Source organism: Anolis carolinensis, unplaced genomic scaffold, assembly GCF_035594765.1.
Source record: "Anolis carolinensis isolate JA03-04 unplaced genomic scaffold, rAnoCar3.1.pri scaffold_33, whole genome shotgun sequence".
Lineage (NCBI taxonomy): Eukaryota > Metazoa > Chordata > Lepidosauria > Squamata > Dactyloidae > Anolis > Anolis carolinensis.
Window position 1 is genome coordinate 292,508 of NW_026943842.1, and position 14,157 is coordinate 306,664.

Here is a 14,157-nt window from a genome sequence, read left to right on the forward strand (position 1 = left end):
ATCACTTAGAGAAGATAGAGCCCTGGTCTCCTTTACTCCTAGTCCTACACTGAAACCACTGTATTGTGATGGCACTTTCAGGCATTATTTACATGGGTTTCGTGATGGTACCTAAAGCTTCTGAGAGTTTTTTTTTAAACCCAGCCATAGCAGCAATAATAGTAAAAGATGAGCCTGCATGAGAGCTGGTTGTTGAGTTCAATTTCCAGGAGAAGGTACATTGCTATAACAGGGATGTTATTAAGGAGCATTTGGTGATGTGTCCTTCTTTGTTAGTATAGCCATTGATCATAATCACAAATTTGTTTCAAATAATGATTTATTATTCTGGTTTGCAGCCATTTTGCAGATTGTTTAGTTGTGTGGTTGTAATGCCCACCATTAGCTGAGATTCATTATCTTTATTTGTTTGACCGCGGTTGCTATTGAGGTCCAAGGTGTTCTCAAGACTCCAGGGAGAGAGGGTGTAATTGGAATGCCAGCCTAAGCTGATGATAGCAACTCAGATCACTTGAGCTTCTAATGACACTGATAGACCAAGAAGTAGCATCTCTGAACTGCATATCTGTTCTTTCTGAGGGACTGCAAGCCCATTCAGGGAGTAGAATAATAAGGAATAAAAAACTTATCAAATAATGAATGTAAGGTTCATAGAGCCATCATGTTGTTTATCAGTTTTGTTTTTGTGTGTATGTTCTATGTTCAGCAGGTATTTAGTTGGAGATTATAATAGTAGATAGAATGTAGTCATGCATTTTTAGTATATATCCTCAAAATTTGTTTCTTGTTCTACCATTGCTGTTCTATTATGTATTTTATTATTGAATAAAATACACATCAAAAAATATCAATATAATTTATTGAATAAAAATGAAAACCTGTTGCTCCCTTGATGCTTAACTGTGAATTTTCTTTTCTTTTTGGCCTTTCTAGGTTAACCTGGCAAGCCACAGAGATGTCCCTTCACAACACGAGAGCTTCAGCTCTCCTTGCCTGGGTAAAGTTTCTCTTCCTTATTCTTGCTCACCAATGGAAATGTGATAACTATTTGAGTAGTGGGCATTTCTTCTTTGCCATACATTGGGGCCCTGACAATTCAGCGTTCTCCATATGGTAGAGGGAGGGGGCAGTTGCAAGGAAACTTAAATGTTTTCATTGATAATGTGGAAAACTAGAATGAAAGATGAAAGGAAGTACAGAGAGGTGGGATCTACTTTTTATGCATTGAAAACAACCACATTTGTGTTAGCGGTAAACTTAGAAAGTTGTGCAAATTTGTTTTGGCAAATTCTGGCAAAGTTGATTTACTTGGTGGCCTTAGGGTGATCAGGGAAAAGGGGCCTACAACATGCCATAAATCCCAGGCAAGTCAGACGGTGATGTGGGTCCCTAGTCCTGGACCCCGAAGTTCTTCGAGGGTCACAAGGTACTTCTGAATGCAGCCTAGAAGCAGAGAAGGAGGTAGGACAAGATAGCTGTCATGATTGGTTCCCATGAGTAGTATGGCAGCTGTAGTCCAGACAGACTTCCATTCCTAGACTAGGAGCCTCCGATGGCCAAGGGGATAAAAGCCTTGTGACTTGAAGGTTGGGTTGCTGACCTGAAAGCTGCCAGGTTCGAATACCACGCAGGAAGAGTGTGGATGAGCTCCCTCTATCAGCTCCAGCTCCATGCGGGGACATGAGAGACGCCTCCCACAAGGATGGTAAAATATCCGGGTGTCCCCTGGGCAATGTCCTTGCAGACGGCCAATTCTCTCACTCCAGAAGCAACTCCTGACACGAAAAAAATAAAAAAAATTCCTAGACTATCTTCAGAGGTAACCCTGCTTGGAACATCTATTACAGACTTTTACATTTCCAAAAATCTAAGCTGTCTGAGATATTCATAGGCTTAGGATCTGTCTCCTTGCCTCCATTTCAAAACCACTGTCTTCCTGTGGCTGCTAAGAATAGAAAACAGTATACTTCAATATGAACACAATAAAAACAAACTCAAATGTAAATAACTTCAAGTAAGTAAATTAAAGTGGGATATTAATCATCAAAGCTTTTCTGTTAAAAGTCAAAGTGAAATTGTGTGTTTTTAAAGCTTTGGGGGGGGGGGGGGCAATTGCAGATGGAGCCTGCTGTTTTATCTGGCAGGAGGGCTTCCTATAGAGTGGGAGCCCTCGCCTTCCCAAGCCCAGGCCAAATCCGCTTCTTTCTTTCAAGGCTGTGCTTGCATATAGCCAAACTAAACCTTCGCCTCCCTGCTTAGGAGCCGAAAAGCGGGTGACACAGGCATGTCTGGGTTTGCTGTGACTGGAGTCCCACCTTCCTGGCAGAGGAAAGGAGCATGGGCATGTTCCCTGTCCCTTTCTGTCTGTGCACTGGAAAGGAATGAGCAGAACAACTCTTGCTTATCCTTCTTTTGCGTTTTAGAAAGGCCTGTAGGGCAGAGGCATATTTTGGCAGTGATATGTTTTGGTTGGCAGTCAGGACTACTAAAATTTGCTACCTAAACTTGAGCCTCGCAGAAGTGGTTAGCCTTCCTCCTCACACAAACATACTATGGTGACAGAGAAGACTTACTGCGTCATCACACTAGAACATGAATCCACTTTAAATCCGGTTTCTGCCTCCTGCAGAATTCTGGGGTTTGTAGTTTGGTGAGGCCCAGGACTTGTCTGACTGAGCTGTTTAAAGGCCCTTCCCTAAAGTTTTATGTCAGTATTGTTTGTTTACGGAGGCACTGAATGTTTGCCATTGTATGTTGGAATTCGCCCTGGGTCCCCTTGGGGAGCTAGAGCAGAATACAAATAAGGTTTTATAATATATATATATATATATATATATATATATATATATATATATATATATATATATTAAAATAGATATATAAACAATATAAAATGGATTTAAATTGGATCCAAGCTCTAGTGTGATGAGGTCCATGGAGAGCCAGACATCTCAGTTGGGAGCATTGATGCGTTCTGTCTTTCCTCCCAAGCCTGGTATAATGCCTCTATGCAGATTTTCTCACAGGCTCATGCTTAAAATAAAGTCATTGCCACAGGTAGGCTGTAAGTAACATTCTGCCATGTAATTATGCTAATAACCTGCCTCTATTGACCTGCTCTTCTACTTAAGTATTAAGCTGATTAAAATTAAATTACACAGAATCACAGGGCCTGCTGTTTATCGTCTCTTGTGTGTGCACGACAATATCTAGATCAGAGCAAGCTGGGAAAACAATGGAAATGTTTTATCTTGGTATGTGCAGCTGAACTAGAAAAATGATGTGGGCTGTGTCTGAAAAAGGGTCTTACTGACCTGATCCTGTGATCAGACCCACTTTTTAAAAACACCACAAGCATCCATGAAATGGTATGGCCCATCCCTATAAAGCGCTGTGTGGCTCAGGTCCAGGTTAAATGAACCTGCCCCTGTTTGAAATTCTGCCTTGGAGGAGCTTCTTCTACCTGCCCACCAGCCTCCCAAAGACCTCTGAAGGGAATACTGGGAGAAGGGTCTTCTTGGTTGCTGACTTGGGGCTCTAAAATAGCTTCTTGGAAGAGTTGAAGCATGTGCCTTTTTACCATCTTTCTGCAGACAGGTAAAAAACTTTGCTTCTGACATGCTGCAGTTTGAAGATTTCTTAAGCGGAAAGTGAATTTCATAATGGACGATGTCATCCGTTGGTAGTTTTTTAAATGGTTATTTTAACTGGTTTTCATTTTATTGACAGTTTAACCTTTGCACAATGTCAATTTTTAGCTATTTGTTTTAATTTTTTCAAGCTGTCTTGAATCCTGAACTGACAAAAAGGTGGGATATAATTATTATAACAGCAGAAGCAATAGAGGCAACAAAAACACAAGTGCCATATGCTTAATTGGTGCCTATTTCAGGATCCAGCTTCTTTTAGCTCAGAAGTCTTTCTGGCTTTCTGTAAGTGGGCCGTGGAAGTAGGATTCTGTTACAGGTTCCTGATTTCATTGCTGGGCAGCTTTTAGAACTGAAATCTTAGCAAAAGGGAAATAGTCAAATCCTGCCATATCCTTCATCAATAGGTCTGTCTTGCTCATAGTGTGTGTAGCTTTGTTTTGGGTTCTGCTATGGAGCTGAGGTTTGGATTTCTGCCCTGTGGATGAAAAGTCGTTTTTTGTTCTGGGTTGGCTTGGAAATCTGAGCACATGATTGAGCACAGGAAGCATTGACATCCACTGTGGTGCCTGTGTGCTGAAGCAGTGGTTTCTGGCAAAAGAGGCTGGTTTCTTTCATACCAATCGCCTTGCAACGACCCCATCCCCAGATTTCAGTTTATTGTTTTGGTACAGATGTCTACAAGAAACATCTATGACCAGCAAATATAACAAGGGGAACATTTATTTCTAGACTGGCAGCTATTATAGTTCATTTTTATACGTATACATAGTGAAGTACGTTGTATGTTAACAACAGGCTCTGGGCTGGGAATTTGAACGTTATATGTACCATCAGCAACATAGGGAATTTGAGTGGATTTATATGTCTTAGAAACAGAGGGAAGAGGCTGGATGCTTTTCATAATATATGGGTACAAAATGGCATCTTTGCTTGAAGGCAAAGAAGAGCCAATAGTTAATGTACATTTAATGTAGACTTCAAGCTGGTGGACTCTGTGGCAGCCTTGTTTTCTGACTACTTCTGACCCATGGCATCATAACAATGGCTCAGTGTAGATTTCTGCTCAGAAATGCCAGTATTGCTATTTCTAGGGCAGTCAAGGATGACTGTCTGACTTAATAGAGAAGGCGAGGCGAAAAGCAAAACATAGGGAGAATGCTGTCATAAGGATGCTTTGCTCCTAAGGGAGGGTTGAATGTGTGTCTCATCCCAACTCCTGCAAGGTTGAGTAGTAAGCTGCTGCTTTTTTTGTACATATCGGGAAGAAATTCTGGGCCACAATAAACAAAAACACCATTTCACTTAAATTAGCTATAACAGAGAGGAAATGTAAATTTCCCTTAGGCAGCCATGGGGAATGAGAGTTGACTCTTCATTAGAGCCATGTTGTGCCTTTGAGCTTGTCAGAAAGGCAGCAGGCTTGGTGTTAGTTCCTGTGTGGGGCTTGGGAAATAAGTTGGCCCAAGCAGTGGGCATTAAAAACCACCTAGCAGATAGACCAAGTGTCTGTCCAGCCTGATGTTTTGTTCCTACAGCAGTTGCTGGGATATTCAGGGCAGGACAGGAAGGCAATTCCCTTTTTTCACTGTTGTTGCTCAGCCACTGATCCAGAGAAAGGATGTACTTCTGATTATTATTATTTGCCGCGTAAGAAGACAGATTTAACCAGCGTTCTCCCTACTGTGAGAATGTCTTTGAAGGCCAAGCAGTTTTCAAAGATATTCTTGTAGGAAGGAAAAAGTCTTCACCACTGATGCCCCATTCCCCATTTTCCTGTGTCTCCAATACAACTATGTAGTTACAATGTTGTGAGAGATTGTGCATCCATGTGGTGCTCCTCAGCACTTCCCCTGCAGCCCACATTCAGTGCCTGGATGAGTGCAGGGGGCAGTCAAGGATTGTTGTAAATGTGTGCTCTTGTCTTGCACCAGATTTCAGAACATATCCAATGACATTCCTTAACTGCATTCTGTTCAGGTCCTGTGTGTGAGCAGGAGATGAGAAGAAACAGGTTTAGATTCATAGTAAAGGTAAAGGATTTCCCCTGACATTAAGTCTAGTTGTGTCCAACTCTGGGGGTTGATGCTTATCTCCATTTCTAAGCCAAAGAGCCAGCGTTTTCTGTAGACACCTCCAAGGTCATGTGACCGACATGACTGCATGGAGCACCATTACCTTCCCACTGGAGCAATACCTATTGATCTACTCACATTTGCATGTTTTCAAACTGCTAGGTTGGCAAAAGCTGGGGCTAACAGGGAAGCTCACCTTGCTCCCCGGATTCGAATTGCCGGCCTTTCGGTCAGCAAATTCAGCAGTTCAGTGGTTTCGCCCTCTGCACCACTCGGGGCTCCTAATAGATTCATACTTACTATGATAAGGAGTCTTCAGGGTTTGCCTCATTGGGGTTTCTGATGCTCAGGAAGTTTATTTAGTTTTGTTTTTTTAACTTTGAAACTTTGAAGTGGCATGCTGCTTTTGGCCTTGGATAGACCTACCCTCCATGGCATAATATCCAGGAAGAATTGTATCAAGTGGTACAAAATTACACATTTACAAGCTTTGCAATCTGTTATATTCAAGGCAGTATCATTCGATTGCCTTCCTCACCAGGTGCTTTCTGGGTATATTGGATTAGCTCACATCCACAGTGGGCTATGCTCCTAAGGATCCAGGCCACTGTGGGCAATGTTAATAAGGTCAGAGTTGGTGACTTGGTCACTGTCGCTTGTCACTCAGCTTCATAGTGGAGCAGGAAGATGGGTGGGCATCCTTTTAGTCTCAAGCATTGGAGACAAAAGAAAGCCATTTACCCTTTTGTACATTGTGTCCTGCTAACTTCCTGTGTGTTTTCCCAGTGGAGAATTCCACATAGGACGCATAAGGACAAGCACTGTAAACAAGAATAGGATCTTGCTACAAATTTCAGATTTGGCATACTAATAACATGAAAATGGAATGCTAGTCTCTGACATGGTTGATCTCTCTTCCAGGTGAACAGCCTGAAGCTGGGTGAAAGCCTGAGTTCGTTGTCTCAGCTCCAGGACTGTAGCGTTTTCATCAAGATCATCAACAAAATGTAAGAAGCACTTGAGTCTTTCCTGCCTCCTTTCCTTCAATTTGTGGCCACTGTGCAAACTTTTAGATTGATTCGGGTTTTTTTTAAATGTAAAAGTGGGGCAGCTGGATACTACATCTTGCAAAAAAAACCAAAACAAAATCCCAGATAAATATGTACAAATTTGAACGGGGTGATTCTACTGATATTTATACAGAGCACCAAAAGTTCATTCTTTGGTGACAGCAAATCCAGCCAATCTTACAGATGCTGGTAAAGGGAAGCTAACTGGACATTAGCCTCCTGCACACAAGCACGCTTCTGCTAGTAGCATAAAGGACTTACAAATAATGTGTTTTAAAAAACATGATGAGCAATAACCTGTTTTTATACCTTGCACCCTTTATTTGATGGCAGTTATTTAACAATTTATTTTAGGCCGACAGTCTTTTTTGTATCTCATGGCTATCATTATTTCTATTTTAATTGTGTTGAGAGTGTAGAGAAGAGAAACACATGTGGAAGCTATATTTAGCCATCCCTTACTTACTTGCCTTCCATCTGATTTTGAGCTCAGATTAACAAATTAGCCAAACAAGGAGCCAGATCAGGTACAATGGTGCGGAAGGCTTCTTTAATTGTCTAGGTTTTGTAAACATGTTTGGATGAGGAGATTTAAAATACATATGCCCTGTTTTCTGCGCTTGATCTAAAAGTTCCAGCACAAAGAAAATACTAGGGAGCAGGGAGCAGCCAGAATAGTTTATTGCAAGAGAAGCCGCCAATAATACTGGGGTATTTAAAGGGTAACATATTTATCATGGGAGTAGAGTAGTGCTTTGAATGTGTACACTTCCTTGCATATTTGAACAATCAATGGCAAATGGTATCTCTGCAGTCAGAGAGGGCTCTGCAGGCTTCAACTTCCAAGGGAGATAATACATTGTTTTTAGTGTTGTTAGCTGCTTTGGATCTCTTTTTAGAAAGATAGTAGAATAGAGAAATATTCTCTATGATCCATTCAGGGCTTGTAGGCTGGAAAGGTTGGTTAAAATGGTCCTTGATTTAAGGTGACCTTGCCCCCAAAACATCCATCTCCCTGATTCCATGGTTTTCCGAAGGCGAAATCGTGTGCAACATTGGAGTGGCCTGCCTCTGCTGGGCTGCCTTGAGCTGAAAACAAAGAAACAGGGATGTGTAGTCTACCTGCTTAGCAGCTAACGAGATCATAGTCTCAGCTAGGTCAGTTTCTGAAACTCTGTTAGGAGTTTCCAAAGGGGTGTGGCTACACCTCATTTATTAATATCTGTTCTCGTGGTATCTCAGGAAGCTAATAAATATATTACATAGTTTTATATTGTTTCTCTTTTACAGTATATACAGTAGTCTCACTTATCCAACATAAACAGGCCGGCAGAATGTTGAATAAGGGAATATGTTGGATAATAAGGAGGGATTAAGGAAAAGCCTATTACACATCAAATTAGGTTATGATTTTACAAATTAAGCACCCAAACATCATGTTATACAACAAATTTGACAGAAAAAGTAGTTCAATACGCAGTAATGCTATGTAGTAATTACTGTATTTATGAATTTAGCACCAAAATATCATGATGTATTGAAAACATTGACTACAAAAATACGTTGGATAATCCAGAATGTTGGATAAGTTGAGACTCTACTGTATTATAAAGCATGGCTTTTGATAGACCAGTTGTTTTAGGTCGGAGCTTTTGTTAAGTGATGGGGGTCTAGTCTGAGAGCTCCTGCTGTAAGAAATGTATTGGTTCTTGAGATGTCAACTGGGCTCTTTCCTGGAAGCCGTTGAGGAAAGAGCCCAGGGGCCATTCTGGGCCAGCATTTGGAGATAGGTGTGGCTGCTGGAGACACCAGGCCTCTGGCCAATTCCTGGCCTTCACTCAAGAGTTGGTTCTTGTGCAACGATTGACTTGGCAGGCCTTGGGGATGACTCCGGCAACAAAATAAATAGAACCATCCTCACTGTTCATTGCACCAAGGAAGGGATTTCTTTCTTTGTTTTTTAAAAATATTATACAATAGCAACTCCCCCCCCCCCACCAAAAAAATCCAAAACCAGTAACAGCAATAAACAAATACCATAACCACAAAAACTCACAACAAAGCAACAGAAATATTATGACGTTAAATGTGTATACTTGGTGTATAATTTACTAATCCTTTCCTTTTTCAAATCCTGTTAATTTGCTAGCTGTCATTCTTAATATAGATATACCTGCTTCAAAGGATACCTTGCCCAATATGAATAACTTGGCCAGGTAGTCCTATTATTTCTGTATTTACATTCACATACTGAATAAATGGATACCATATTGCCCAAAATGTGTCATCCAACCTGTTTTCCCCTATTAATTTAACAATGAATGTTAACATTTCCATTACAGCTGCATGCCAGACTCTACATAACTATTTGTTCATCATGCACAACACTTTTGCTGTTTCCAGCAAAATGTAATTTCTTGTCTTGCTACCATCGATAGCATATTTATGAGCCCTAAAGTAACTGAGTGATTTTTGATCTGTTGAGGGTTCTAATATTGTATTCTTGCAAATTCCCTGGAAACATTCATTCAAAATAATAGGATTTCAGAATGTCAATTCTAATGTCATTTTGTTCCGCTAAATGGATACAGGCTTAAATGTTTTATTTATTATTTATTTATTTACAACATTTTTACCCTGCTTTTCTCAACCTTGTAGGCTTTGCACATAGGCAGCCATTCAATGCCTTGATACGGTGAACAATTAAAATAAACATTTTAAATGGCATTATAAAATACATGAAAACATTTTAAAACATTTAAAACAATACCATAATTATTAACCACGCTATCCACAATCGTAATCCGGGCCATTCCAATAGTCATTGCACTAGTAATTCCATATTTTATCTATTTTGCAAGATCTCCAAAGACTTGATCAAAAAACCACGTTTTCATTTTCTTTCGGAAAGTCAGGATGGAGGGGGCTGATCTAATATCCCTGAGGTGGAAAAGGGAATGGGGTGAAGCGGAGATCCAAATTAAATCTTTGATGTTTGCATTGGTTTAATGTTTACATCTCTATTTTGCTTATATTTGATTCTTAGCCTCTCTCAGTAAGTTCTCGTTCGGGATGAGTGTCCTCATTGAATTAAATTTAATTGTATTTTTGTTTGTCTTTCCAGTCATGGCACAGAAGAGGAACAGACTATTTGTCAGAAAAATATACAAGATCGGGTTGCCTACGTTGTCAGCTTTCTTGAAAGTAGGTGTTCCTACTATTTTTGTTTCTTTTCTATTTGTGGAATAATTGCTTGCAAAATTATTGACGATCAGAAGTCTGTTTGTCCACATCTGCCCAAGACTCTTTGAGCTTGATCCAACCTTCTCCAGTGTTTCCATGCCACATTTCCTGCCGCCATTTTCCCATAATGCACTGCTAATGTAGTGTCATGTACAAACTAACTCAGGTTCAGGAAAGAAAAGCTCTCAGAAGTCTGGAAGCTTTATTTAAGACCTCAGCACATTATTGTTAGAACTAAAGAATTAGCAGTTGCACGATGCATGTAAAGTTAACTCGTTCACTGTTCACCTGGGCTAGAGCCCCATTCGTCAGTGAATCAAAACATCTCTGGAGTTATTTATTTTATTTATTTTTATTTGAAGCATTTATATTCCACCCTTCTCACCCCGAAGGGGACTCAGGGCGGATCACATTACACATATAGGCAAACATTCAATGCCTTTTAACATAGAACAAAGACAAGACAAACATAGGCTCCGAAGCGGGCCTCGAACTCATGACCTCCTCGTCAGAGTGATTCATTGCAGTGATTCATTGCAGCTGCTCTCCAGCATGCGCCACAGCCTTCTCCCTCTGCATTTGGCCATAAATCTAACAGCACATGATAAAAAATACCAAGCTAATGAGAAAATGTGGCATGTTCCATTATACCCAATGTGCAAGCACGGTTAAAAGCCTGATAAGACCCATCATCCAATATACAGTTATCTAAGACAAAAACAAACATCTTAAAAGATAAAAGTAAAGTGTGGTCCTGATGTGAGGGCTGTGTCTTTCTTCCTAGATTTAAAGTTATGAATGCTGATTTCAGACAGAACTCCAGTGATTGGTAGTGCATGGCTCTTCTGGTTTTGATTGGATGGTCTTTGGGGGTTCCTTCCAACTTTGTGCTTTTAATTGTTTGCTCCAAATAAACCCGTGGCAGTCTCTTTGAAAGCCGGGTCAAAGATGTCATCCAAAGGCAATCATGAATATCTGCCTCCCTCCTGTCCTTTCTGCTTTTTGAATGGCTTCTTTGAAAGTATGTCATATTCAATGTGGTTAATGTGCATTACATGTATGGAGTGTCTCTCTGCCTGGAATTCCGCCTTGGACTGTTCTTTGTTCCATAGAGCTTGGAGATTTGTTGGAAGCTGCAGTCATTCTTACTCTGCAAGCCTTAGGATGGGATACTATTCAGTTCTACTTTGACCACCAGATAGTGTTGCATGGGAAGGTGTTCAGTGAATAAAGCAGATGCATGCTGTATCTCTCAAACATTGTCCTAATGAGCAGATAAAAAGATAAAGCCCATATAGATGGAGTGCAATATGAACGGATAAAGAAGATATAGCTGCCCTCTCTACCCTATTTTTTAATTCAGTACTCAATACACGACCTGCAGTTATTGTGGGAAAGCTGGGAGGTGGGTTTTGCTTGTTCTGGGCACTCCAGAATTGTCATCTGGACCCTGCTCCTCGGGCACATGTGAGACAAACCAAAAACCTATTCTCTCTTGCCTCCACATCTTCTTCCAGAAAGCTGCAAACACAAATCAGCCGCGCAGAACCTGGTGTCGGAGGAGAAGCTTTTGGCAGCCGATGAGCTGGAACTAGCCAAGGTATTGGCGTGAATTCAGTGCCTGCTATTTCAGGGCTAACGCTTCCTCAAAAGGAATGGGAGTGGGCTGGGTCAGAAGCGTACATTTGCGGAGCTGTCTTGAAGAAGAGCAATTCCTGGATTGTAGCATCCATGGAATGCCGAAAAGGGAATGCCTATCTATTCTTTATGCTGAAGTCTTCATGGTACCAGGCTTAATATCACACTATAGCTTCAGTTTTGGAGGTGCCCCCGCTGTAATGACTTCCCTTTGCCTCTGCTTCTCTGCAGGTGGTGATGTTACTGCTCTATTATGCTTCTATGGGTGACAAAATTCCAAGAGAGTGGACAACGGTTGAGTATGACCTCCAGGTAACACAAGGCTTCTGTCTACAACCACAGATAGTTCTCTATTGTTATGCAGTTTGCTTGGCCCCACCTTTTTTTAAAGAATTCCTTTTGGGTGCCTGGTGAACTTTTCTCTTTTGGAACTCCTCAACAACAGGACCCTTGTAGCAGTGATTGGAGAAAACACTACTAGCTCAAGGCCTTTTGTAAACCAAAAATAGCACCTCTCCCCCCACCTAGAGTAAGGGATGCAGGAATCAAACAGTACCATTGAGTTGAACTTGTTTTATATTTATTGCACCTGAGAAGTGAGTTGATGTCCATGAAAGGCTCATGCTAAGATGAAACAGTCTGAAAGATGCTGCGGGATTTCTCCATCCTCCGTTTCCATGCTGTGCAATATTTGAAGATGGCCACAGTATTTTGGCACGAGAGGAAGAAAATCCCACAAGTGTTCCTTTCTTTCTCTGGCAGTACAAATCCATAATAAAAACAATGAAGCAAATCAATAGCAATTATTCTGCCACTTTGTGATTCCTGAAATATTCAAGCCATAACTGTCACGTCACTCTATATAATATTTTGGGTGAGGATACGGAAAGGTTTCCCAAGTGGTCACACATTCAGAGTGCTGCCCAAGGGGTGGGAGGGATGGCTTGGATTGTTTCTGCACTGCAAGCTTCCCCTGAAAGAACACGTGCTGCTCCTGGGCACAGGGGCTGATTTCTCATCTTTCTCTCTCCCCCAAACCAGGCGGAGATGGCCAATTTCCTCAATTTCATGCTGTGCAATGAAGATTGCCTGGGTGAGAATCTGGAGATCTTTCTCCAAAAGAAAAGTAAGTGCCGGGTGAGCATGCATGACTCAATTGCAGGGGGGCACCGGCGAGCCTATATCCGTGGCATGATCTTCTTAGGTGTGAGTGGTTTGCCCTCCTAGCTGCCTCCCTGCAGGTTTGTTGATGCACCAGGGGACATGTTTTATAGGTGCCAAAATGTGTCTCCCCCACGACACGCGTAGATCTCTAGTTCATGAGCTGGTGAGCCCTTGACTTCCTGTGTTCTGGAAGACTGACTGATCAACTATTGAGGAAAAATGTTTAGTCAAGAATTTCTTGTCTGCTTAGGAGCAAGTCTTCTATAAGAGGTCAAGGCAGGGTTTCATAAGGAGCTTTGTTACATTGCTGCCCTTTAGATACCAAGAGCTACTCTTTCAGTAAACATGCACCATTCTGGTATCTTGGTTATAGTTATCTACGATGTGTTTTTATTTTACTGAGAAAAGATTACTGATTGTTTGTAATAAGAAATATACAAGTTGCTTATAAAGTGCATAATAAAAAACCATTTAATATATATATATAATTGAAATTTGGTGTAATATTAGTGTAAGAGGAGGCATAGAAGTTTAAGAAGCTGAAAACTGGACATGCTTATAGAGAATGGATAAAGTGAGTAGGAACTTATAATAATAATTTATTTGGATTCCGCCCTATCTCCCCAAGGGGACTCAGGGCAGATTCCAGTATACAACAGCAAATATTCAATGCCTCATAAAGCAAACAAATACTGACATAAAATCCCAAAACCGACATATGAAAATAACATTAAAACCTAACATCAAATTTAAGCCTTACATCAGCAAATTAAGCCTAACATCAATAAATTAAACTACACGTAGTCAGACAAAATTATATAATGACATAAAATCTAAACAAAAACCTACCTTAATTTACAAAGACCAGATCTTAAAGACCAGAAATAAATTTAGACTAGGTGTAGCAACTTGTCCCACATTTGAAGACTGCTTACAAGCACTGGCATGTGGAGGTGCTCTGTGTGGTAAGGGAAACCTCTGGCTTGGCCATGTTGTATGCCCATAGGCATGTCATAACTGCCCCACTGCTGACCAGATGGTTTGTCTGAATATAGATTCATCACATGGAAACTGTAGCAGAGTAAGCATTAGTTGGCAGCCTCTGTGTGCCCAGATGGATTAGGATTAACATTGCAGAGACTGTGGAAGAGGAATAATAGTTGTTGTGTTTGAAATGTTGCCTCTTGTTTTACCCTTAGGTTGCCTGATAATGTCACTGGGTGATCCTTTGTATTTTGGGAATTACCGCGCTCCCCCCCCCCCCCCCCCCCAATTTTTTTCTTACACTCTTGATTCCTGATTCTATAGATCTGCCATATT

At 40.9% G+C, this 14,157-nt stretch overlaps 1 protein-coding gene across 1 annotated transcript in view; it reads left to right on the forward strand.

The window, feature by feature from the left end:
• The window catches only part of LOC134294930 (nuclear mitotic apparatus protein 1-like), a gene marked incomplete at its 3' end in the record, with an annotated part of 39,840 nt that extends 27,041 nt beyond the window's left edge, over positions 1–12,799 (forward strand). Inside the window, 6 exon segments of the mRNA XM_062966826.1 lie at positions 934–997; positions 6,644–6,729; positions 9,917–9,996; positions 11,553–11,635; positions 11,905–11,985; positions 12,715–12,799. Coding sequence (XP_062822896.1) covers positions 956–997; positions 6,644–6,729; positions 9,917–9,996; positions 11,553–11,635; positions 11,905–11,985; positions 12,715–12,799 — 457 coding nt within the window.
• Positions 12,800–14,157: the final 1,358 nt, after the last annotated feature.